Source organism: Vanacampus margaritifer, chromosome 15 (genome assembly GCF_051991255.1).
Source record: "Vanacampus margaritifer isolate UIUO_Vmar chromosome 15, RoL_Vmar_1.0, whole genome shotgun sequence".
NCBI classification, from domain to species: domain Eukaryota; kingdom Metazoa; phylum Chordata; class Actinopteri; order Syngnathiformes; family Syngnathidae; genus Vanacampus; species Vanacampus margaritifer.
In genome coordinates this window covers 18934642-18959022 of record NC_135446.1, presented here as the reverse complement: position 1 = coordinate 18959022, position 24381 = coordinate 18934642, and the positions used below count along the sequence as shown (strand labels likewise).

Sequence of the window (24381 nt, the reverse complement as noted above, 5' to 3'; positions counted from 1 at the left end):
CTAGCAGGTCAGTCCAAATTATTTTCAATGTCCATGCATTACCTTTGAAGGGAAAGTTGCCCCTACCAAGATGGCCGCCACAGAGGCACGGCTACAGAATATTGGCAGGTATCTAAAATTATTATGTATTATGCTAGCTAGTAGACCAGACATGGGCAAACCCCGGCCCGCGGGCCAAATACGGCCCGTTATGCTTTTCAATCCGGCCCGCCGAATTTATACAATAAGTCTAGAAAAAAATTCAAAATCATTAATTTAATTTTGTCCCTGCAATGCCCGCGTTTCACCAATAGGTGGCGCCAGCTATAAGTACACACTATAAGTAAATCGGGTTGTACATTTATCTGTGTGTGTTTACTGTGCTATGAGGTCCAAATGCTCCTGGTCCGGCCCATCTGTCAAAATTTCAAACCCATTGTGGCCCGCAAGTCAAAAAGTTTGCCCACCCCTGTAGTAGACCAATCAGAGGCCAGTATTTTTGGATCGCCAACGCTTTCTGACCTGCAGGCGTCCGTAGAGCGCCGCCAGGTCCAGCGGGGTCTCCTGCCGGCTGTTCCTCATGGTGGGGTCCGTCAGCTCCTGGAGCAGCACCGACACCACCTCGGAGTGGCCGTACTGCGCCGCGCAGTGCAGCGCCGTCTCCCGCTCGAGGTTCTGGATTAGATGAAGGGATTTACATAAAAGGGAAGAAGAGGAGAAAGAAGACTTTTTAAAATGCAAGTCAAATATGTGGGACACACCAAGAATCAAAGTTGGACTTTGCATAGACATGACTAATTGATCCAGAAAGCAAGATCGGCTTTGGAACGGAATCCACCACAAATGGTCATGTTTGCGCTTCTCATGCCATTTTGAACTCGGCCGGGTTGTTTTGTGCTCCCTCCGGGACTCAGATCGCCAGCACCGCTTGTTCCCCTCGGGGGGCTCGGGGGGGGGGGGGGGGGTCGGCAGCGGAACAGAGTGAAGAAAACGCGTTCCCGTGGGGATTAAAGCTCCAGAACGCCGTTAAAAATTGATCGGCTGCCAGCCATACCGCGGACATGTGATGTACATATTAATGTCAGGGCCCTCAGGGGCGTTTTGACTGACACCAACACGGAGGTAGTAAGTGTATTTGTGTGTAGTTTGCAGCGGTGTGCATTGAGATCTTTTACCAATATTTCACTTTATTTTGCTAGAATATTCCAATATTCAAGGAGATTAAATCAAGCTCTACTTTATGGAAAATCACACTTGACAAAAACATACAGTAATAATAGAATGAATAATAGAATTAAACAGTTGGCGCATCATGAATTATTCTGGTGTGCCCAACTTGGCCATTGGGGGGCAGTATAACACAGACATGCATAATACATAATATAGACACAAACAAAGAAGAGTTTCACAACTACTGTAAGTGACTCAAGCGTTTTCCATTGTTTGTTAGCAATAAGTATTCTGGCGCCACACCTGATGTTGTGGACATTAAGTGCATCTAAAAGAGACTTAAATTTCCCACATTTTACCCGCCTTGAAAGCACCAGGCCTCCGTTTGTTCAAGTGGTAGCTTCATGTGTCGACGGAGCGTAATGTCATTTTAATAACGCCGCTGCGACGTAGCGCCTTCATCAAAGCGTAATGGAGTGTCTTGAGTGTCGGTGCACGCAGCGTCATCCGTCACGAGGAGCGCGAAATTCTGGCGTGCGGTCTGTGCGACAAACCAGTATAATTAGGAGTGCATTATGTGTGAGAAAAAAAAACAACAACAATGGATGTGCTGTATTTAGAAGCAATAACGACACTGTGACTGCATTAGTCAGTCTATTATCAGGTGCGGCGGAGGAGATAAGCACACCGCATTGGCCATTTGCTGCCACTGACGAAGCTTTGACTTGGATATTAGGCTGGCTGTGTCCAACCCTACACCAGGAAGGCACCATTTTAGGATGTCATATGCATGCCACAGCAACAGGGGGCGATATAACTACTTGTCCTGAGAGCATTTTAGCTCGTCACAAACTTAGATAACATGATAGCGACTCCTGAAAATTAGGTTGAAATATAAAGTAATATTTTTTTAAGTAATAAAATGTTGAGAACATAAAAGTGAAAGTAATTTGAAAAAAAAAAGATAATTTAAGTGTACTGTAGAGAAAATAATTAAAACTATAACCCCCCAAAAATCTGGAAGGATTAAAATTAGTTAAATAAAAAAAAAAGATAATCATGAATGGCTCCCCATGAAAAAAAAAAAAGTAAATTATGTGCAGCCTAGTTATTGTTACTGTTTAAATTCATGTATATTAAGTGTACAAAACAGAAAATACATAAAAATATGAATAAATACAATGGGATCTCCCCTTGAGGAAATAAAATTAGTCCAATTAAATAAAGGCCAAAAATAATAAAATCATTTTTTTTAACTAAAAAAGCAACAAAACATAAAAAATAAAAAATAAATAAACAATTTACTGTACATTAAATGACCAGTACAAAAATTATGAATAAATAAACAGAATTCTCCCTTGAGGGATGGAAATGATTTTTTTTAAATTAGGGATGAGTGAGTGGTGGGTAAGTGGTAACGAACATCCTTAAAACATTTAAAAAGAAGAAAAAAAAGGAAAAAAAGATAAACATTAAAAAAAATAATCCAAACTAAATCAAAGGCTTCCATGTGCAAATGTATTTTTTTAAATGTTTATTTACTGACATATGTCTGTGGGTCTTCCTACAATTTCCACACATGATCACCCAATTGTGAGCAAACGTAGCCAGTAATAAGTGTAAAGTGTTTTTTTTTTAAAATGAATAAAGCCGCAGACGCCAGTAAGTCAGTACTCCCGTGATTGAAAAAAAAGAGAAAGAGGACAAAGTACCGTAAGAAGTCATAAAAGTGGAGCACGGGGAATAATGTTTGCTGTTGGGATTAGTTGTGAACTAAAGCCAAATTTTAATTTGCTGATCCAAATTAAGCATGCCAGAAGATGTTTTGCTACATCCCAATTGGCTCCTTGCTGTGACATAGCCCCGCCTCCTATCAGCCATTTTTTGCATATTTGTATTTGTCTTAAGCGAGAACATGTTTTATTCTGACAGGCGATTTTGGCGAGATTGGGCGGAACGTTCCGCACACAACCTGAGAGGCGAGAATGCCGGAGACAAAGGGAAGACCCGGCGTCCATCTTGTCGGCGCAGGCCATTTATTCCCATTACACTCTTGGAGACAGCTTTCCGAGCGGGTCGAGCGCTCGTCACCGCTGCTGATTGCATTGTGGAGAGGCGGCCTCCCGCTAATGACACACAAACAGAAGCGGCGTCGACGGGCACGTACGGGCAGACGCGGGGCTTGACTCCATTTCTGCTTTGCCTTTTACATTTCGCACCTTCAATCATGACATCATCATGACAGCGGTGCCGTGACGAGCGAGTCGAGCTGTCAGGATTTTTTTTGCGTTCACTGCTTATTGCCACTCGTTGAGGTTTAATGACAAAGTCAAATTAAACAGTGACTAGCACACATTGTGTATTTAAAACAACCAAATAGGTGAATGTCAGCTAGCTTAATGCTAACACACAGTTGTCAATATAATGATTGTAAACATACAGTTAAACTGCACGAATATAGAAAACCTCAACTGAGTGTGCGCACACATATTGCCAAGCTGCTGTACAGAAGGCGGGAAGTTATTTGTGGAAACGCACAACAGTGGCCATTTTCCCAGGAAGAACCCCAGCAACGTGCGCTCTCGTCCTCATAATCTGGCTAATTACGTCTCGCTTTTCCACTTTTATCCCAATCATCTGCTACTGAGAGTTTGTGGGGAGGGGGGCCATTATTATGGGGGGGGCTGAACGACAAGGAGGGAGGAAAATTCCGGGCCTCCGTTTGGTGGGAAAGAAAACATTTGGGTTATCTTCAGGCCAAACTAGTGGGGACATAATGGATTGTGTTAAACCCTCAACATCACCACAATAACATATTATCATCATTTAAATATTTATCATAATTAATATTAAGTCTGTAACGACACACTATTAAAACACAGACTGAAAAATTTGCTCCGCATTCGTCCCGTAACTGCCAGTCAAACGACGGTTATCTGACTGGAGTCAGCAAAAAAAAACGTGGCTAATGCTAATGCTAATTCTGCTCAATGCGGAGATGAACAAACCTGAGTATGACTAAAAACCCTGAAAATGCCGACCCTAAGAAAAATTACAGACGAAACAATATTTAATTAAATAATCTTTTTATAGCAAGCATAATAATGATAATAAATAAATAAATAACTGAAAAAAAATCTAATAAAAATATCTGTTTGGTTCCTTTCTTTTTTTTTCATTTCCAAAGTCAGTGTTGTAAAATTACAACATGAGGGGCGCAGCTAAACACAATGAAGTGCACTGATTGGTGGACAGTGTGTGTGTCTTTTCTCAAACTTGTCAAAAGAACGTGACTTTCAACATCAAGATTCCAGATTAAAAATAAAAATAAAAAAATTTAAAAAAAAGGAGAGCAATGATGATGACATGTCAAATCGGTAAAATTACCGAATGAACAATACTGAGCTCTCCAGGAAAAAATAAATAAAATAAAAAACCTTCAAAATTCCATCAGCCTCACCGCAAAACAAATCGGTGCTTCCTCACGATCCATCACTTCATGTACACACACACACACACACTCATCAAAAACAGCTGCGTATGTGAACTCCCGGGACCAATTAGGTGTTAAATGGCAGGCTGGCTCAGGTTTACCGCCGCCTCCTAACATCTACTCACCTCCAATAATCGCACAGTACCGGCCCGCCATCCATCACAAACCTTTAACACGCTCGTGACCTTTCGCGCTTCATACGGCCATCTCACGCACTCTCGGGTTACCCCCGTACCTTACTTCCCTTCCGCACGCGCTAAGGATAAACTTCCAGATATGTGCGTGCGTGTCGACTGAGGACAAGACAAAGAGTGGGAAAATACGGCGTGTCGTAAACACCCCAAACGACACATCGATCTCGTTTGCGGATTTACAGCCTGGGAAAAAAGTGGAAGTGCCTCTCAAAGGACAACATAAAACCGCGGGACAGAACATTAGGTACACCTGTGTTGTCATAAGGAGTTCAAAATATCAGAAATCTGTTATTTACAGATGGGGTGTTTAATTGGCGTGTTGCAGATGGGAGGGAGTGTAATTGTGTTCAGCCTGTTTAGCCAGAGGTGGGCGGTTTATTAGGGGTGAGATCTTTATTTGTTGTTACATGCCAAGTCAAAGCAGAACTTAAAATAAGATAAAAGGGACATATATGAAGATTTGGTTACCGGATTTAGCTGCATAGGGGGATAAAACTATTAAAAACTTGGTGGGAGACATTTATTGAGGGTGAGGTCTTTATTTGTGCGCCAAGAAATTTACTATTATGGAGACCATTTGTTTATTTATCTTACTTAACCACTTGAGGATGTCAACATTTTGGGAATTTGTTATCTGTTTGTAATTGCAAATGGAGGGAATCATTTATTGTAAGTAAGGTCTTTAGTTTTTGTTATATGCCAAGTGGACATGAAATTTAAAAGTGAAGAATGGGATTACTGTTGGGGGGATGAAATTTTAGGAATTTGCAGTTTGTTTATAATTGCAGATCGGAGAGGCATTTATTGGGGGTTAGTCCTTTATTTATCCTTAGATGCTAAGTAAAAATGGAATTTCGCAGAAAATAAAAAGCGACCAATATGGAGATTCATTCGGTCACATAGTAGGATCAAATTTTCAGTCTATCTGTGATACAGATGGGGACTTTATTGGGGATAGGTCTTTATTTATTTTCTTACGCAAAGCAGACTAAGAATAAGAGGAGAGAATACCTTATTTAATATGCAACACCATCGGGTAATCGATAACTACGATAAAAAAATATATCCTGACGATGGGCGAAAACAGAGGCGCCTATTTAGAGGGAGGCACTTATTTTTCTTGAGCTCACCTGCTGGTTGACTTGGCAGCGAGAGGGCCCGTGCCGGATGAGGATGCGCACGATGTCCACGTCGCCCCGCCAGGCGGCCAGGTGCAGCGGGACGCAGCCCTTGCTGTCGGCGACGTTGGCGGACGCCTCGAACTGGAGCAGCTTCAGCACCACCTCCCTGGCGGCGAAAAACAAGAAAAGAAAGTTAATAACGCTCACTTTTGTCGTGTTTACACATCAGCGCCGCTCACGCTCGGAAAAGCCCGATAAGAGCGTGTCATCACATCAACAAGCGGCGGGGCTATTTAACCACAGTCGGCGTTCCCTAACAGGAAGTCCCCAGCCGAGGCGGCTCATTTGCATTCCAAATGTCAGCGGAGGAAACCAGGCGAAGAGGAGGAGGCGACTAACGAGCTGCTAATTTCAATCATTCAGAACGACGCTCTGCACCACTGAGACAAAAAAAAGCTAAATGAATACTTGCAGTTTTCTTTTGTAAGCAGCTTCCTTTTTTTTCCCCTTCTGACCCGTTGATCTGCGGCAGGAAATCCACATAATTGCCCCCAAAACATGTCGCTAATCCTCCGTCTCCGGGAATCCGGGCTGGCTAATCCGCGCCACCGCGACTGCGTGTTATCAAAGAGTTGTTTGGAGAAACGGAACATTAGCCAGTTTCAATTAGCAACATTTGGCTTGAAAGCTGCCAACTGGGCTTGGAAGCACTCTGGACTATTATTTTGAAAATTCAGCCCCCAAAGCCAGTTTTACCTAGCAACATGAAATTTGGTAGGTGTGTCTATCATGAGTAGACCCACAAAAAAGTCTCAAAAACCTACGCCCGAAAAGACACAGGAAGTCTACCATCTTGGTTTGAAGCAGCCAACTTCGGGCCAATTTTCACTGTTGGACCAACTAGATTTTGTAAAAAAATAAATAAAAAAGAAATAAGCCCCTTAAGCCAGTTTTACCTAGCAACGTGACATTTGGTAGGTGTGTCTATCATGAGTAGACCCAGGAAAAAGTCTCAAGAACCCATGCCCGAAAAGACACAGGAAGTCTACCATGTTGGTTTGAACCACCCAATTTAGGGTCAATTTGCACTGTTGGACCAACTGTATTTTGTAAAAAAAGAAATCAGCCCATTAAGACAGTTTTACCAAGCAACATGAAATTTGGTAGGTGTGTCTACCATGAGCAGACCCACAAAAAGGTCTCAAGAACCTATGCCTGAAAAGACACAGGAAGTCTACCATGTTGGTTTGAAACAGCCAATTTCGGGTCAATTTGCACTGTTGGACCAACTGCATTTTGTAAAAAAAGAAATCAGCCCATTAAGCCAGTTTTACCTAGCAACATGAAATTTGGTAGGTGTGTCTACCATGAGCAGACCCACAAAAAGGTCTCAAGAACCCATGCCTGAAAAGACACAGGAAGTCTACCATGTTGGTTTGAAACAGCCAATTTCAGGTCAATTTGCACTGTTGGACCAACTGCATTTTGTAAAAAAAGAAATCAGCCCCTTACGCCAGTTTTACCTAGCAACATGAAATTTGGTAGCTGTGTCTACCATGCGTAGACCCAGGAAAAAGTCTCAAGAACCCATGCCCGAAAAGACTCAGGAAGTCTACCATGTTGGTTTGAACCACCCAATTTAGGGTCAATTTGCACTGTTGGACCAATTGCATTTTGTAAAAAAAGAAATCAGCCCATTAAGCCAGTTTTACCTAGCAACATGAAATTTGGTAGGTGTGTCTACCATGAGCAGACCCACAAAAAGGTCTCAAGAACCCATGCCCGAAAAGACACAGGAAGTCTACCATGTTGGTTTGAAACAGCCAATTTCGGGTCAATTTGCACTGTTGGACCAACTGCATTTTGTAAAAAAAGAAATCAGCCCATTAAGCCAGTTTTACCTAGCAACATGAAATTTGGTAGGTGTGTCTACCATGAGCAGACCCACAAAAAGGTCTCAAGAACCCATGCCCGAAAAGACACAGGAAGTCTACCATGTTGGTTTGAAACAGCCAATTTCGGGTCAATTTGCACTGTTGGACCAACTGCATTTTGTAAAAAAATAAATCAGCCCCTTACGCCAGTTTTACCTAGCAACATGAAATTTGGTAGGTGTGTCTACCATGCGTAGACCCAGGAAAAAGTCTCAAGAACCTATGCCCGAAAAGACACAAAAAGTCTGCCATATTGGTTTGAAGCAGCCAACTTAGGGTCAATTTGCTCAGATGGACCAAAAAAATTATTTATTAAAAACAAAAAATAAAATAAAAAAAGAATCCAGCCCCCAAACCAGTTTAACTTAGCAAAATAAAGTTTGTTATGCATGCCTATCACAAGCAGACGCACATGCCGAAAAAGACACATGAAGGCTGCCATTTTAGTTGAAAGCAGCCATTTTAGGTTAATTGTTGCCATTTCCATAAGCAGACTTGTCTGACATCTTTTGTAATTGGATTGCTACCAATCTCAATGTTCACTCTGCTGTTAGTTATTCAATATGCGAGGAAGCCTTTTTTTACTTTTACAAATGCTATCAGCTGAGTGAAAACGCCTACTTGTGTGGTACAACGTGAACGGAATGCGAATGCTGCCGTGTGCCCTTTTATTCTTGCTTCCTATCAATCACGCGGTGCAGCTAGCGGCGGAACTAATTGTCCCCCGCTTATGTTTCCCCGCACGTCACAACGCACAAACACACACAAAGCCGGCGTGTGTGGGGAAGTGGTACCTGTGTCCGTTGAGCGCGGCGTGATGCAGCGGCGTGTATCCCGAGCTGTCCGTGCAGTTGACGTTGAGGCCCTTCCACATGCTGGGGAGACACAGACACGTGGTTTGAACAGACAAGAAGCGAAATTAGCCCACATGCACAGAAACTGACCAACTTTTTGCTGAGCGGGCATAACGCAGCGTGTCCACTCCGGTCCATAAAATACATAAAACTCTCTGGTTTTGTAACTAAATGTCCTCACTTGAACTTTAGCTGAATTCCAGCCTAACCACAGGTCAGAAAAAAACAACACAAACATGTTTGAGCTACAAGATGAGGTGACCTGACCTCAATGTCGTGTGTAACATGTGTACTGTTAGTTTGATGAATCAGGGAGGCTCAGGAAGTAGCCCGGAGGCAACGCGCCAACACATCTCCCTTCCCATAATGCACCTTAACAAGCCATGACTTCACTTAACTAATTAAACAATCAGACGGAAAGCATTTGGAATATTGCCACTCGCCGCAACGGTCGACGCTATCTGATGAGAAACTTCCATCAATCGATCCATGGATGACAAATGTACATTTGTGAATCTATCCATGCCGGCGACGTCGTGTCAGGCAGAGTAATTAAATGTTTCATTATAAAATTTTAGACCTTTAAAAGGTGAGGTCTGGTCTGGTGAGTGACGTGGGTGTCGGTAGATGAGAGTGTAATTGGCAGCTAACTGGCTTAGCGTCAGCCAGTCAGTGGAAAAAATGCCTTAGAGTCAGTTGTGTGTATAAATGTGACTTTTTTACCGATTGTTCAGTAATCGAAAGCTGTCCCATAGCCCCAGTTACGATACGATCTTGGCGGTTGGCTTCATTATTTTAGCGAACAGTGTCACCTTGTTGGCGAAAAATGATCACAGCAAACCTATGGAGAAGAGAAGCTTCATTTTTATTTTGTAATTGAACTATTCGAGGTATTCGATTTATTATTTCAGCCCTAATTCAGCCAAATAAGGCCAAATATTGTCAATATGCCTTGATGGGAAACTCTAACATGCTAGCGTTCCTCATCAAGTGGCCGTTGAGTACATTTTTACCTTTATGGGCTAATTGGAACACTGATTCATTGTAGCTTGTAGCCACCTAGAAAAACAAACACTAACACACACGTGCGTGTTTTAAAAGTTAAAACACAGCAGTCAATTGAGAAATTCCCCATAAACTAACATAAGTGAGGTGCTTGTTATTTACATGGAGGCCAGAGTCAAACTTGGCAGGTGTAGCCCCCGTTTGAACCCGTTCCTCGCACGATCGCTGAAATTAGCCTACCAGCGAACACTTGTCATGTTCCTGAATTCATAGAAGCGAATTGTCATTAAAGGGAAGAAGAAAAAAAAGAGCACAAAGGAGGAAGAGGAACCGCCAGAAGTAATTGCTGCAAACTTCCTCGCAAAAACCAAAATCAAATATTCGGCCTCTGAAAACGAAGAGCAGGAGATGGCTGCGGCAAATTGGGGTAGAGCGAGTGAGGGGGTGATAGCCACAGATAACAACTGACAGGAAGTGGCCTTGCTTCATTTCCTGTTGACAGGAGAGGTCGGCTGACTTGTTTTTGACCTGCCAGGTGACAAACACTCACACACGTTCGCTGTATTCAAATAAAAGTCAGGAGCTGTCCTTTGATGTCAAACCCCACAAAGGCTTTCAATTCCCATCATGCTTTGGGGCATGAATAGTCTACTTTGCAGCCAGTATGGAGATTTGCATGCGCATGGAATTCATTTTTAAGGAAAACACTGACAGGATAACCGACTAGGCTAACAGCTAAGTAACGACCAATCGTGGCTCACCTGTTTTCTGTGTTTGATCAGCAAACTGAGCCATGATTGGTCGTTACCTACTTCCTCAGCAAAGGTGATGTCATCTTCAGTCAACAGCAAGTGGAAAAAAATAATTTAAAAAAGGTATTAACTCATTCACTGCCATTGACGGCTATACACGTCAAAAATTCATTTGAACTATTTCTATAAGTAAAAAAAAAAAAATCCACTTTTGTTAACAAGAGTATGAAAACCTAAAAAAAAAAATATTGTACGTTTAGAGCAGATATAAAATGTGTGATTAATCATGAGTTAACTATTGAAGTCATGCGATTAATTACAATTAAAAAAAATTATTTTTAATTGTAATTAATTCCATGACTTCACTAGTTAAGTCACAATTAATCACAAATGTTATATCTGTTCTAAATGTGCAATTAAAAAAAATCTAGGTTTTCATACTTTTGTTAAAAAAAGTAGAAACATTTTTTTTAAATTAATAGAAATAGTTAAAATTAATTGTTGAGTTTTATAGCCATCAATGGCAGTGAATGAGTTAATTGTACATGAAAAATAATGAAGTTTTCAAATTATAGCAAAATATTAACTTTTTACTTCTGGATCAAAAACGAGTTCTATTAATAATGACATTCAATAAAATGTAAAGAATTAAATAACTTTTTTTCTCATTTATTACTTCAATTCAATGCAATGCTGCTCCATCTGTTGTGCACACATGGGCCACCAGAGGGCAGAATAGCACAGACACAGATATGCATGGCAGTAATTCTGTTGGCAGAAGATAAAGAAAATATGCCCGTGAGTATGTTGCTTTAAATTTTTCATTCTGTGTTAGAATTAAGCTAACATAAGGCAGAATTGGCAAAAGACAATTGAAAGTACAGCGAGAAGAACTGAAACATCCCACTGTGCTTAACTGCCTGTTGATGAGCGACCATTCACGAGGAATGATCTCACAATGGCCGCCGTAAAAGATCTCATGTACCGGTACGTATATTTCTAAAAATACACACAAACCTCTGATTGACTCCACAGAGCTGGCGGTGCGATCAATGATGATCAATAAATAACCCCCCAGAGGAGCATTATTGATGCATTTATACATCGGCAATATGTTCCTACGCGTGTGACCCGGTGACCTATCGGGTGTTTTGGTGTGAGTTGCAAACTATAACGTATGACCAAGCGATACGATCTTTTGATCTCTCAAAAGAAACATTAACCTCCGATTCCTCTTCCCTATAGTCCCGCTATGTTGTTATGTGCGCGCGCGTGTGTGTGTTTGGCATCAGCCCAGTGGCGAGCAAAGAACAATGCCTATATAAGGCGTGGAAGGAGACCTTCGCTATCTCACGCTAACGTAGCAGGCGCAGATGGCGCGCGTCGCCATGGCAACCTGCCGTCCCGGGATGAATCAGCGACAAATGCTCAGCACCTCAAATAAATAAGCCACCTTTTGCTGAATCGGAATCTTTCCACGCTTTCCTCTTCTGTACCAAAACAAAACACTGAAAAGCACACGAGGCCGCATCAAAGAGGCTACCTGTGGTGTTGCAAGTGAACGCCAACTTGCACTCCACTATAAATACACAACGGCAGCGCTATAAAGTCAAGTGCCTGCGGAGGCGGGGGAGCATAAACAACGCGTGTACACAACGCCCAGCGTGACTTACGGCCTGCGATGACACGCCACCGGGAGGCATCTCGGGCATTGCCGTGACGGCTGCACCGCATGGTCGGGCAGACGCAAAGGAGAGGCGTCACGTTACGCCGTGAATCAAAACATTAGGAGCCCCCGGCCGGCGGTAAATCTCGCTAAGGGGAGATGTATACAAACCACCCCCACCCCCCCCATCCCGAGAACGCATTTAAGGCACACTGTGGATCAAAAAGCGTTGTGATCAAATTAATAAACCCTATAGATTCCGATTTTTTTATTAAAAAAGGTTTTGCTTGACAATGATTTCTGCTTCGGTTTATAAGATGCGCAAAGAATCGTCATGATGCTAATGCTAATTAGCGCGCTACTCGCGGTACATTTATCACTTAAAAGAACTGCCATTCATACAAAGCGCTTCAGGAATGTTTACACGGAGAAGCATCTTAACATTACTCACCAGCATATGCTGTTCCTACACTGTAAAAAAAAAAAAAAAAAACTTTTATTGGAATAACTTGATGTTGACTTTTTCCTTCTACTCTAATATGGCTACAACTTAACAGTGTATCAGAGCGTGAGGAACCACACTGCCCCTAAATGGCCAAATCAGGTACAACATGAACAGCTCTAGTGATAGCTAGTAAAACTAGTTTAGATTTTTTTAAAAACAACTAAATCTTAAATATAATTGCAGTGAAAATGTCCATTGTTTTCATATTTGTCAATTTATATCACACATGAGAGTAATCATTTCAGTCCTACATTACACCAAAGAAAAACAAACCGATTGCAAGAATGCCCCTTGATGCCCCAAATTATGCTCACAAGTAGCTGAGGAGCAGATTATTTCAGAATTTTCCTGTTATTGCTGCTAGTTCACTGCAGCGAGAGTGCAAAACTGTTTGCCGCTTGATGAAGAACCGTCTCGTGGGCATTTCCCCCTTTTGGCCTTGTCACTTCCTGGTTCCCACCACCAGCTTCTTTCCCGTGGGCACTCCGTCCCTGCTCGCTAGCTCGCTGGCTGCCCTTTCCAATTAACAAGAGAAGGAAGGGAGGGCATGTGGTGGCGGGAGGGGGTTTGGGGGGGGTGTCAATGCCAAGCCGGGAAGACTTCCGAACGGAGCTCAGGCCAGAACGGCAAAGCTCATGAAAGATGCAGGAACATATGGATGCTAGCACACCGCCTACTATATGACCCACATCATATGGAGCATGTGATTCAATCCGGCATGTCAGGCCGCACTTGGGCGGGAAGCAGGAATATGGCGGCTACGATCGGGCATATGTTGCCGTCCTGTCGGTGGGATGGAGGCACAGGTGGCCGAGGCAAGATGCCACGTTACATTGGAAAAAGCAGGCAGCTGATTGGGAAACGTTGCTGTTGTTGTTTTTTGGGGGGTTTGTTTGCATGAAAACGCAGATTTTGAGGCCTGAAAATGTTTGTTTTTTTTTTTAAATGAAAGTGTAAGAGAAAATAAGAATTTTCTTCAAAATATCAAAACTTCAAAATGTGGCACAGGTGCACAGGGATAGAGATATCGCCCACTACTGGCACGGCATGCGTATCACAGTTTTAGTTTTTGCGGGTATTTGAAAATGGGGAAAAAATTAGTCTGAAAGCAAACGATAAAATATATAAATGAGAACAAAATCTATAAATATAAAATACATTAAAATTAATTAAACCAAAATAAAATAATTTATAAACAGCTAATACAGTAAATAAAATAGCATAATTAATATAAAATATTTATTGAAACATAAAAAAAACTAAAATATTAAAAATAAAATAAGCAAATATCCACATAAAAAATTAATAAATATAGACATTTTAAATAAACAAAATAAATGAAAAAACTAAGAATGAAAATATAAGATACAAACAAAAAGAATACAAACGAAAATAAAACAAACAAATTACAAATCCATAAATGTGAATTAAAATTAATTTACAAAATAAATTCAACCAAAATAAATACAATCTGTAAACAGTAAATAAACTAGCAGCATAAATATAAAATAGAAGAAATCTTAAATATTACCAAATAAAATGAATGAATATCATTAACCTAAAAACAAAAAATAGAAATTTTAAATAAACAAATGAAAAATAACAAGAAAATAATTATATTTATATTATATTTAATATATATATATGAATAAAAATACGAACAAAAAATAAAATGAAAACATTTACTTTTAAAGCTACGTTAGATCTAATATTACTTGATACCGCATTTTTGAAAACGATTGCATTACGGTAGCATTTGTGCTAATAATGCGGACATTTAATACAATGTAACTACATCGCCACCTACTGGCCTGGCATGCACATTACAATTGTAATGCAGCTGTTTTTCCACTGTGCAATTTTGTCTCCATTGTTTTTGTGTCAACGTGGCCCGAGCGCTCGGTTGCTCACGGCCGGCGGCTTCAACCTTCCTTCATCCGAGCGGCGAGCGAACACGTGCCGGCGACAGCGGACCCCTCGGCCGTGTTGTTATCACCGATGGGCGGATGTGCCAAGGCCTCCGATTTGACACGAAAAGGAGGGGAGGTCGGCGGCGCGACCAGCTGAGACGGAGACGAAGGTCGGGAGGATTAGAATTTGTCCCGCCTGCAGCGCACCGCTAATCTGATAAAGATTGCAACCCCCACCACACACTCGCTTTCACACACTCTCACACACCCATTTACTCTCTCACACACACATTCTCATGCACACTCTTGCTTCACCCACTGTTTCACCACTCTTATTCTCACTCTCTCACAAATTTTGAATGCACACTCGCTCTCAATCACGCATTCTCTCTCACTTACATCTCTCTCGTTCTAATTTTCACGCACAAATGCACACACACTGTCTCACATACTTTCTCTCATGAAAACTCTCTCACACTCATTCTCACTCACAGGCACATAGGCACTCTCTTGTGCTCACTCAGTCATGCACTCGCACACTCTCTCACACACTAACTCTCTAACTCTGTTCAAACATACACTCTTCTTTACACTCATGAAAACTCACTCTCACACACGTACAGTGCTCTTGTGCTCACCCAATCATGCACTCTCAGCACTCTCTCACATACACATTTTCATACACACAGTGTCACTCACTAACTCACACCCTGTCTCACTTACGCTCTCTCACTCCGCTAAAACATACACTCTTATTCACACTCTCATGAAAAATCACTCACACACACTCTCTCACAACATTCTCTTGTGCTCACATAATCATGCACATTCACACATTTTCACACAGTGTCACTCACTAACTCACACACTCTCTCACACACACATATGCACTCTCTTGTGCTGACTCAATCAAGCACTCTCACACTCTCTCATCTTCACATTTTCACACACACAGTGTCACAAACTCACACTCTCTCGCACACGTGTGCGCACACACACACACACACACACACACTATTTGTAGATCACTAAATCACAAGCTTCTACCACAGCAAACTCATCCAAGCATAAACTCTCACACAACACTCTCTCTCTCTCAACACAGAAAAGTGCTGACTCACTGCCCGTAGGTAAGAGAAAAGACCCGAAAGAGAACACGCCCTGCAGCTTTAAGAGCTTTGTGAGCAAACCAACATCTCACATCGGGCAGCCTGAAGTCGGCAGCAGGTAGCAACAGCCTCCAATGAGTGGCGGTTAAAATGTCCTCCAAACACTCAACGAGGACAATTTGGATTCACATTCATTCAAAATACCTCTACGTAAAAACCCACCCGATTATTATTTAGCCGTGTTTGTTGCCAGCGGCATCATTACTGATGCTTTATTCCTCCCACTCCGCCGACACAAACTTCTTCCACAAACATGAGACGAATGACAATTTTCAGCACCGAAAAGCACGCAGACATGATCTCGCTCACAGTGAAACGGCGTCTGCCAAACCCTGCGGGGAATTCTCTCTAGCGTTTTCCAAAAGCTTTTTCCGCTAGCAGCCCCACCCACCCCCCACCCCCAAAAAAGAAGAAAAAAAGCTCCATGGGAGGTGCGCTTGCTGCCAAAAAAGTCCCCGCAAGACAACCTGCCCCAATTACATGCATTAGCCTGCTCGCACATTGCCGATAACAAAGCCAAACAACAAAACGTGTTTGACAACCACAATTAGCATACAAAACGGAATATGCGTGGTGGATGGTGAAGCAGCATGTGGCTCGTTGCACATGAGATAAGTCATAAAATAAGTCTTAAAAATAAGTCATTAGGCCTAAAGGAAATACTTTAGTTAGAAAACAAAGTCAAATGCATTTCAAAATAAAATATAATACAATAAAAAATAAATACTCATTTTAATTTTTTTTACTAAATGCAAAAAAGTAGAAATTATCTATCTATCTATCTGTCTCTCTTTATATATATATATATATATATATATATATATGTATATATATATATATATATATATATATATATATATATATATATATAAACACATCCAATCAAATGTATAATAATTACATAATACCTCAACAATAAAATACAAAATAAAATATAATACAATAATAGAGATGTTCGATACCGCTTTTTTAAGTATTGGTGGATGGTATCGGCAGCCTCCACGAGTATCTAATCCCTTAAAATATGGCCGATATCGGTACTCGCCCATGGCTAACAGCATTTTTTTTTTTTTTATTAAAAATAATGAATAATCTGTGAAGCAGCATGTGGCTCATGCCCTAAGGTCATTTTGCACATAAGTTCACAGAATTTAATGTAAGCCAAAATGTTGCTGATTGCTCTGTACAAATTCTCCTGATTGAAATGTTGACCTCCCTTCGAGGTCAAGTATGCTTTTTTTTCAAATGAAGGTCCGCATGGCCCCGCCCCCACGTCCACTCTCATTCTTACCTCCCTCAGGGCCAGACGGCCACAAATGGTCATGCAGTGACTCAGCAGGAATAGAAAAGGGCAGAGGGACGGGAATGGAGGGGGGTCAGATTGGGGAAGGGGGGGGGGGGTTATTCTAATGAAACAGGGCGTAGCGAGAATGATGAGTCAAGGTCTGTGTTGTAAATCACGCTTTATGATGATGTTGGGGCGGTTGGGCCTTCACATCCGCAACACGCGATAAAGATAACACTCACTTGTTTACTTTCAAAATGGCAAACTAGTCGGGCCTGAGCTAAACTTAACTAAATGGAAGTAAATTCAACTAACTGATTAATATCGAGGAATATGAAAACAGACAGGTGAAAACATGATCTTGATTCGTACAGCAGCCCCGTTTAGGCAACCAACGTTTAGTCGGGCCTGAGCTACACTTGTTTGTAAGTATAGCAAAATGGAAAGAAGTCATATATCAATGTCAATATCGGCCTGGTGAAAACTTCATTTTGATTCTTACAGCAGCCCATTTAGGCAGCAGCCAACTAGCGGGCCCCTCAAGTAAAATGAAGTCAACCTAGTTTACTGATTATTATTGACAAATTGGAGCACATGAGCCTAACATCAGACAGGTGAAAACATGATTTTACAGCAGCCCCTTTAGGCAATGGAAAGCTAGTCAGGCCTGATCTACACTTGTTTACAAGTTTAACGAAGCGAAGTATGATCACCCTAATGATAGCTAAAGGAGAACATTTGTACAGCAGGCAGCCCGTTTAGGCACTAAATAGCCTGAGCCAGAGCCATTGTAGTCAAAGCTGCAGATTACTGTTGACAAATAGGAGGTTGTGCGGTAAATAACAATGGGATCAAAAAATTCAGTCAGCAGCCCATTTAAGCATCAAACTAGTCGGGCTTAACCAAAAAAAAGTAAGTGCACTTTCCTGATTATTGTTGACAATCACGTACATACATATGAGCCTATTAAGAGTCACTTAAACACACATGATTTTGATTCGAACAGCAGCCCGTTTAGTCAGCGAACTATAGCTGGGCCTGGATGAATCCCACCCCTCCGACTTTATTCTGCTAGCCAGATGTAATCTAGACACAAAATAACATCACTGGAATCTTAGCTAAAACCACATCATGCCCGTCTAGTCATACTTGCGTCACATTTAGCATGGATGCACGACTCAGCAGTCACACAATGTTGGCAAAATGATGATACACGGTCTATTTTTCAATCAGCGGTGAAGCAGCAAATAAATATTACCGTTTAGGCAGCATCTAACTCGTCGGGCCTGTGTTCCTGAGTTTTTATTTTGGAAATATGTTACAAGTCTGAATCAATCCAATGAGGCTTTAACGAGAAACGTGAACTTTGTGGATAGCGATCGCCTGAATGCAGAAGGCCAAACGTGATGTGGTTCATCGACAAAATGTCACCTGGCACGTTACAAAAGCAAGACAACGCAGTGCAGCGTTAGCGGCAAAGGTGTCGATAAAGTTTCGAAAATAAGCAGCGTTTCGTCAGTAGAAGGAGAATGAATCTGTAAGATGTCTGTTCTGGGGATGTAATTGGTTTTCTCATGGCCGCACAAAAAGCGTGGAGGACTCCCTAACAACACCTGAGTGAAGGCGAACTGGAGACGAAGAAGAAAGGTAGGATGCTGGAAGGGCATGAGAGACATGACAGACGCACAAAAAGCTGCTAAGTGTGTAGACTGAAGCCCGCAGGGGTGCTCAAGACTGCTTACTCAGGAGTTCCAGTGTCTCCCCCGTCGAGTCAGGAGGCGAGGAAGACGAAAAGAATACGCCGTGTAAATGAATAAGCGGCTGACACATGAGCATCTGTTGTGGAGACGGGTAGCAATGCAAAGAAAAGTATGTTTTCCCAATGTAAAATAGACGGGTCTGAGGCTGTGAGCGAAACAAATGCATCACAACAAAGCAAGTCCAGTGGCAAGCCTTGTGATTAATGTTGACAAACACAAGCGGAGGCAGTCAGACCAGCTGATGAAAACACCCTTTTCTGATTCGCAGAGCAGCCCGTTTAGGTGGCAAACTGGTTGGGTCTGAAATAATTGAGCTACAACCCTCATTATCATCATTTAGTGAGACGGGTCTGGGCAGTAACATTGCACCAGATACAAACACCTGATTTTAATCTTGCAGCCCGTTTAGGCAGCAAGTTATTTAAGACTGAATTAAATATGTGGAGGAACAGACTAGCAGATGAAACCATGTGATTTTGATTCATCCAACAGCCTGCTTAGGCAGAAATCTAATTGGGCACAAATCATTTACTCCTGCATGTATACCATAGATAGGTTGTAATCAGTCGGGTCTGACACGTCTTCACAACTGCAACAAACATTATTGTGTGATTATTGTTGAGAAATATGAATATAAGCAGCAAATAACAGTCAGTCCACAATATAAAAACACAGTTTTTAGCCATACTGCAGCCCATTTAGGCAGCAAACTTTTTGGAACCGACTTAATCTGCCACTGAAGTGCTTAATCCAGTTTTAACAAAGACACAACCATAGTGAAGTGAAATCCTTCACGACCCAAAATCAATTTATCATGCCCGTCTTGTCATTTTATCCGATCATTACAAAATAATTAGCGCAAATTCTCGACTCTCAGCGTTCGGCGAGACCGACGTGTAGTCGGGTGGATGATTAATGGTCCATTTTTCATTGAGCAGTTCAGCAGCAGATGAATATTTGATGCCTCATTTTAAGAAAAGATGAATCCCGCACATATTTCATGTGTATTGCCCAAGCTAGTTAGAGGATAACTGCACATTTAACTGCTAGGAAATGTACTGCATGCGTGTTGAAGCAAGGTTCAAAAAGGCGTGTTACTGTATTGTGATGAACTGGCAAACGCCACGATGGGCATGATATATTGATTTTTGATCAGTAGGGTTTTGTTTTCACTGAGGTCATGAAGTGTCTTCATTAAGTCTGGATGATGGACTTCAGTTGCACATTAATTCAGGCACGACTAGCCTGCTGCCAAAACGGGCTGCGGTATGAACTAAAATCATGTCATTACGTCCCCATGCTCATGTTTGTCAACAAAAAAACGTAGACTGGACATGCTTCGTTTTGCTTACACACGAGTTTAGCTCCAACGTATCATACCCGTCGAAAGGATAACGAAACCTCTTCCATCCCAACTGCTGATATTCACGTACATCTGGCTAATGTACTTGAGTAGCAGGCGCAATTAATCCAGACACGACTAGGTTGATTCCTAAACGGGCTGCAGTGCAAATCAAAATGGGTTGTTTACATCTGCTTCACTGACCGTCACTACTCAAATTTGTCAACAATAACCACTAGGCTGGACTTACTGTCTTGTCTTACGTCAAACCCGTTGCACACATTTAATGGCGTAAAAAGTAAAAAGTCTTCCAATCCTACTATAGATGCTCACATTCATTTAGTTAAAGGATTTGAGTACCGGGGCGCAATTAATTCAAACTGAACTAGTTTGCCGCCTAAACAGGCTGTTGTGTGAATCAAGTCTCATCAGACCCGTCACACTTATTTTACATGGGGAAAAAACAAGCCTTCTTTCATCCCTATCGCTGATGCTCACATATGTCTGAAAGCCTTGCGGGTGCAATTAATTCAGGCATATCTAGTTTGCTGCCTAAATGGTCAGGTCTGTTTTGTTACACAAGCCTCAGACCCGTCTCACTGATTTTGACGTCAGAAAAACATGCCTTCTTCCACCCATACTGCAGATACTCACATACTGTACGTCTTGCTTATTGACTTTAGCCCAAGAGGTGCAATTATTTCAGGCCCAACTAGTCGGATCGACAGTAATAGGTACTACTTGTTTTTGTCAACAATAATCAGTAGGCTGTACTTGAAGTACTTTGTTGATCAGACCCATCACAGCAATTTCGCGCTATTATCTCCAGGTCCGAACTTGATTTTATTTATTTTGTATTTTCTTTAACGACAACAGTCCCGTCTGGTCGGGCCTGGAGGACTTCCATCTCATGTTCCTTTTCACCATGATAACAGCTCTCGTTTACTAGCGCCATCCATCAAGCGGGCTGTGTGGAATTGAGTGATGTTACGCAGGTCACCACCGGCATGTAGATTAGTCGGGCCTGACACAGGACGTGAAATGCTTCTTCCTGTTATTAGCAATAGTTAAGTTCCATTTGCCACAGCCCACCCCCGAGGAGTAAAAAGTACAAACACAGGCGAACAAGAGTGTGAGAGCTCGTCTTCTCTGGGGACTCACTTAAAGCTTGGTTGTTTGCAAAAGAGGAGGAGGAGGGGGGGGGGGGGTGCGGCACAAAAAAGAACGCTAACAAAGTGGGCTTCCCCTGAACGCGTGAAGCTAACATCTGCACGCCGTCATGACTCATTCGCATCAATATGAGTGCGATGAATGAGGAGATGCTTGGGGGGGGGGGCTTAAATGTTCATCTACTTAAAAGTTAGCATTTGAACAGGAACAATAATGCCAAACTTTTCTCCAAATCAGCCACATTGAGATCCATTTTTAGGAGTTAACATTTGCGCAGGAACAATTACAAGAGTTTTCGAAAAGAACCACTTTGAAAACCATTTTTTAGGATTTGCATCTGCACAGTAATAATAACAGACTTTTAAAAAAATAATAATAAAAAAACTTCCACTTTGAGATATGTTTTTAAATTTTTTTTTACAAACAGCCACCATAACATCCATTTTTAAAAGTTGGCATTTCCACAGGAACAAGAACACAAGAACATTTACATCCCCTTTACCATTTCTTAAAAGTTAGCATTTGTACAGGAACAATAACAGGAGTTTTCAAAAAACATTAATTTTGAGACCCATTTTTAAACGCTAACATTTGCACCGGAACAATAACGTCTTCTGAAATTACTCCACTTAGAGACTAAAAGTTAGCGTTTGGATAAGAACAACAACATTGGTATATCAAAGGCAACCATCCACTTTACGCCCCATTTTTGAAAGTTATCATTTGCGCAGGAAAAATAAAGGGTGTTCAAAAAGATGCCCAACTTGTGACCCAGTCTTAAAAGTTTGCATTTTGCAGTAACAGTAACACCAAACCCTTTATAATATAATGTCCACTTTGTATCTGAATATTGTACAGGAACAATAAAATAACACTGAGCTACGTCAAACAAATCTACTTCAAGATCCGCTTTTGCCACCTGAATCTACTAATCTGCACAGGAACAATAACGCCTGTGTTTTGACATCAACAGTAAGTCCGAGAGAAATTTGAATGGCAGAGCCGCTTTTTCGGCCAAAGCGCAACAAGTTGAGGTCACCCCTGAGAGAAAACGAGCCATGACATCATCCCGTATGGATTTCCCGCCTGCCCGCATGCGAGCGGTTCGTTTTCTGGTTGTGAGCATCCGGTGCGCTCACCGTGCTTTCGCTTTGGCCGAAGCGCCGAAGCCTCATGACTCAGGAATGCTGCTCGGCAGAGAGGCCTTAAGATGGGAAAGCTACGCGGCCCACCCACGTGCGCATGTACAGTAACTAAATCACCTTCAAGCAATTAAAGCATCAACTCCAGCCATTTTGTCTGAATTCCAGTTACAGTCATGCCTTGAGATACGAATGCCCCGATTGAGAATTTTTCAAAAAAGTCTACGATCAAACTAAAGATAAAAACAAGGAAAATTACACATTGTATCTTTAAACAACCAACGAACTTTGCCCTAGGAATGCCTCTGCTAGCTTAATGCTAACACAAAATGGAAAAGCCCATTGACGAGCTAACACTCGTGGCGCCCGACCGATAAGGATATTTTTTTTCCGGTTGATGTCAATTGCAACATTTTGCAGAATAAAATACAGATAACCAACTCATTGGCCAATTACTTTAAAAAAAATACAATAAATATAACATCTTTTTTTCATGTTTACAACAAAAATATGAATTGCAGGCAGAATATTTGACAAGAGAAAATGATGACTATGTACTTTCATGTCATTTATCTCATGGGGAAAATGTCATTAGAAGGTTCAAAAGGCTCGTGGAGGTGGATAGTGGCCCCTATGGTTGAGAGCCCGAGGACCCCACACCCCCAGCTTTGATCTCCCTAATCACCTGTCCCCTGGTGAGAAGATGCTGCAGGGGTGGGAGGAGGACCACCAATCACCTGAGGCCTCTCTTTGAGGTTCTAGTTCAGGTAGGGTTCATTGTTCTTCAATATGGGCACCAAAGTAAGTGGCTTTTTCGGTACTTTTATTGCAGGGCGAATATGTCAACATAGAAAACATAACAACTCAAAAGAGAAGCATTGTTTGATTCCAAAGCAACAGTTCTCCATCGAGAGCTTAGAACATACCTCAGCAGGTTGGGCAGCGGAATGGAACCCGAGCCCGAGCCTAGCAAGCCCCTCTTGCCGCTCAGCAGCTTCTCCACCACGACCACGTTCCCGGTGCGGGCGGCCTCCAGCAGCTCCTGCTCCTTCCCCATCCCGGACACGAGTGCTGCACGACGACGCCGGGCCAGCGACGAGCGCAATCTCCCATGAAATCAAGCCCCGTTCGCTCCTCCCTTTACGCTCGCTTCACGGCGGGGGCATGCCGCTGGTGCTCCCGCTTGGATGCTGCAGAGCGCGTCCCCCCCCTCCGTGCGCGGTACTCCCCGTTCATCCAGACTCCCGAGCTCCGGTGCCTCCTCCGGGGAACCCGCCGCGAAGACACAATCTTTGCCTTCCCCCCGAGCGAGCCTCCACTCCGGTCCCGCTCCGATCCAGCTGATGACAAGCTGGAGGTGGTAAGCGTGTGCGCCCACCCTGGGAAGAGACTCTCTTACCCCGGTCTTCCTTCTCTCGCTCTCCGCCTAACCTTCCGCACTGGCCGGTGCCCCCCTGAGTACAGACAGGTGTCAAGCTCACGTGCAGAAAACACGCAAGTTCCGGTTTAAGCTTACAAAATGATATGCTTAGCGGACGTGTTAGCAAATGCACATTACGTTAACGACAAAATAAATTGTTCAGACGTTTCTATTAAATGTATATTTAGCTAAATAACATGAACATAAAATAACATGAAACTATACACGAGCTAGCTAGTTAGCCAACAGGCTATCCGTAATGATTTGCCAGTATTTCAACAATTTTATACTGTATTCTAGCTTTAACTGAAGCGTTTTTCTGGCGGATTAAATTTTTTAGTTAAATAACTCAAATGACAATATTTTTCTTCTACAAGAATGCAACAATCTGTATGGGCCTACGAATTGTTCTCGTCTTATTTTGAAAGCATACTCGGTTACTTCCTGCCCTTCACGCGAACGCTTTATTTACAGTCAGGGCGTGGAAGACAGGAGGATGCGATGCATCCA

The 24381-nt window shown here is 42.2% G+C and overlaps 1 protein-coding gene across 4 annotated transcripts in view; it reads right to left on the bottom strand.

Moving 5' to 3' along the window:
- anks1b (ankyrin repeat and sterile alpha motif domain containing 1B) overlaps nt 1-23895 on the bottom strand; it is a 77301-nt gene extending 53406 nt beyond the window's left edge. For 3 of the 4 annotated variants that reach the window (XM_077543689.1, XM_077543684.1, XM_077543686.1), the window contains exons 1-4: nt 23378-23895; nt 8686-8766; nt 5967-6123; nt 502-654 (exon numbers count right to left, since the gene is read on the bottom strand). In XM_077543689.1, the coding sequence (XP_077399815.1) occupies nt 502-654; nt 5967-6123; nt 8686-8766; nt 23378-23508 (522 nt within the window). In that variant the 5' untranslated portion in view covers nt 23509-23895. Of the gene's footprint in view, nt 1-501; nt 655-5966; nt 6124-8685; nt 8767-12619; nt 12642-23377 lie in introns of those variants that run through there. The other variant, XM_077543687.1, reaches the window with a different exon arrangement.
- Between the last annotated feature and the right edge of the window lie 486 nt (nt 23896-24381).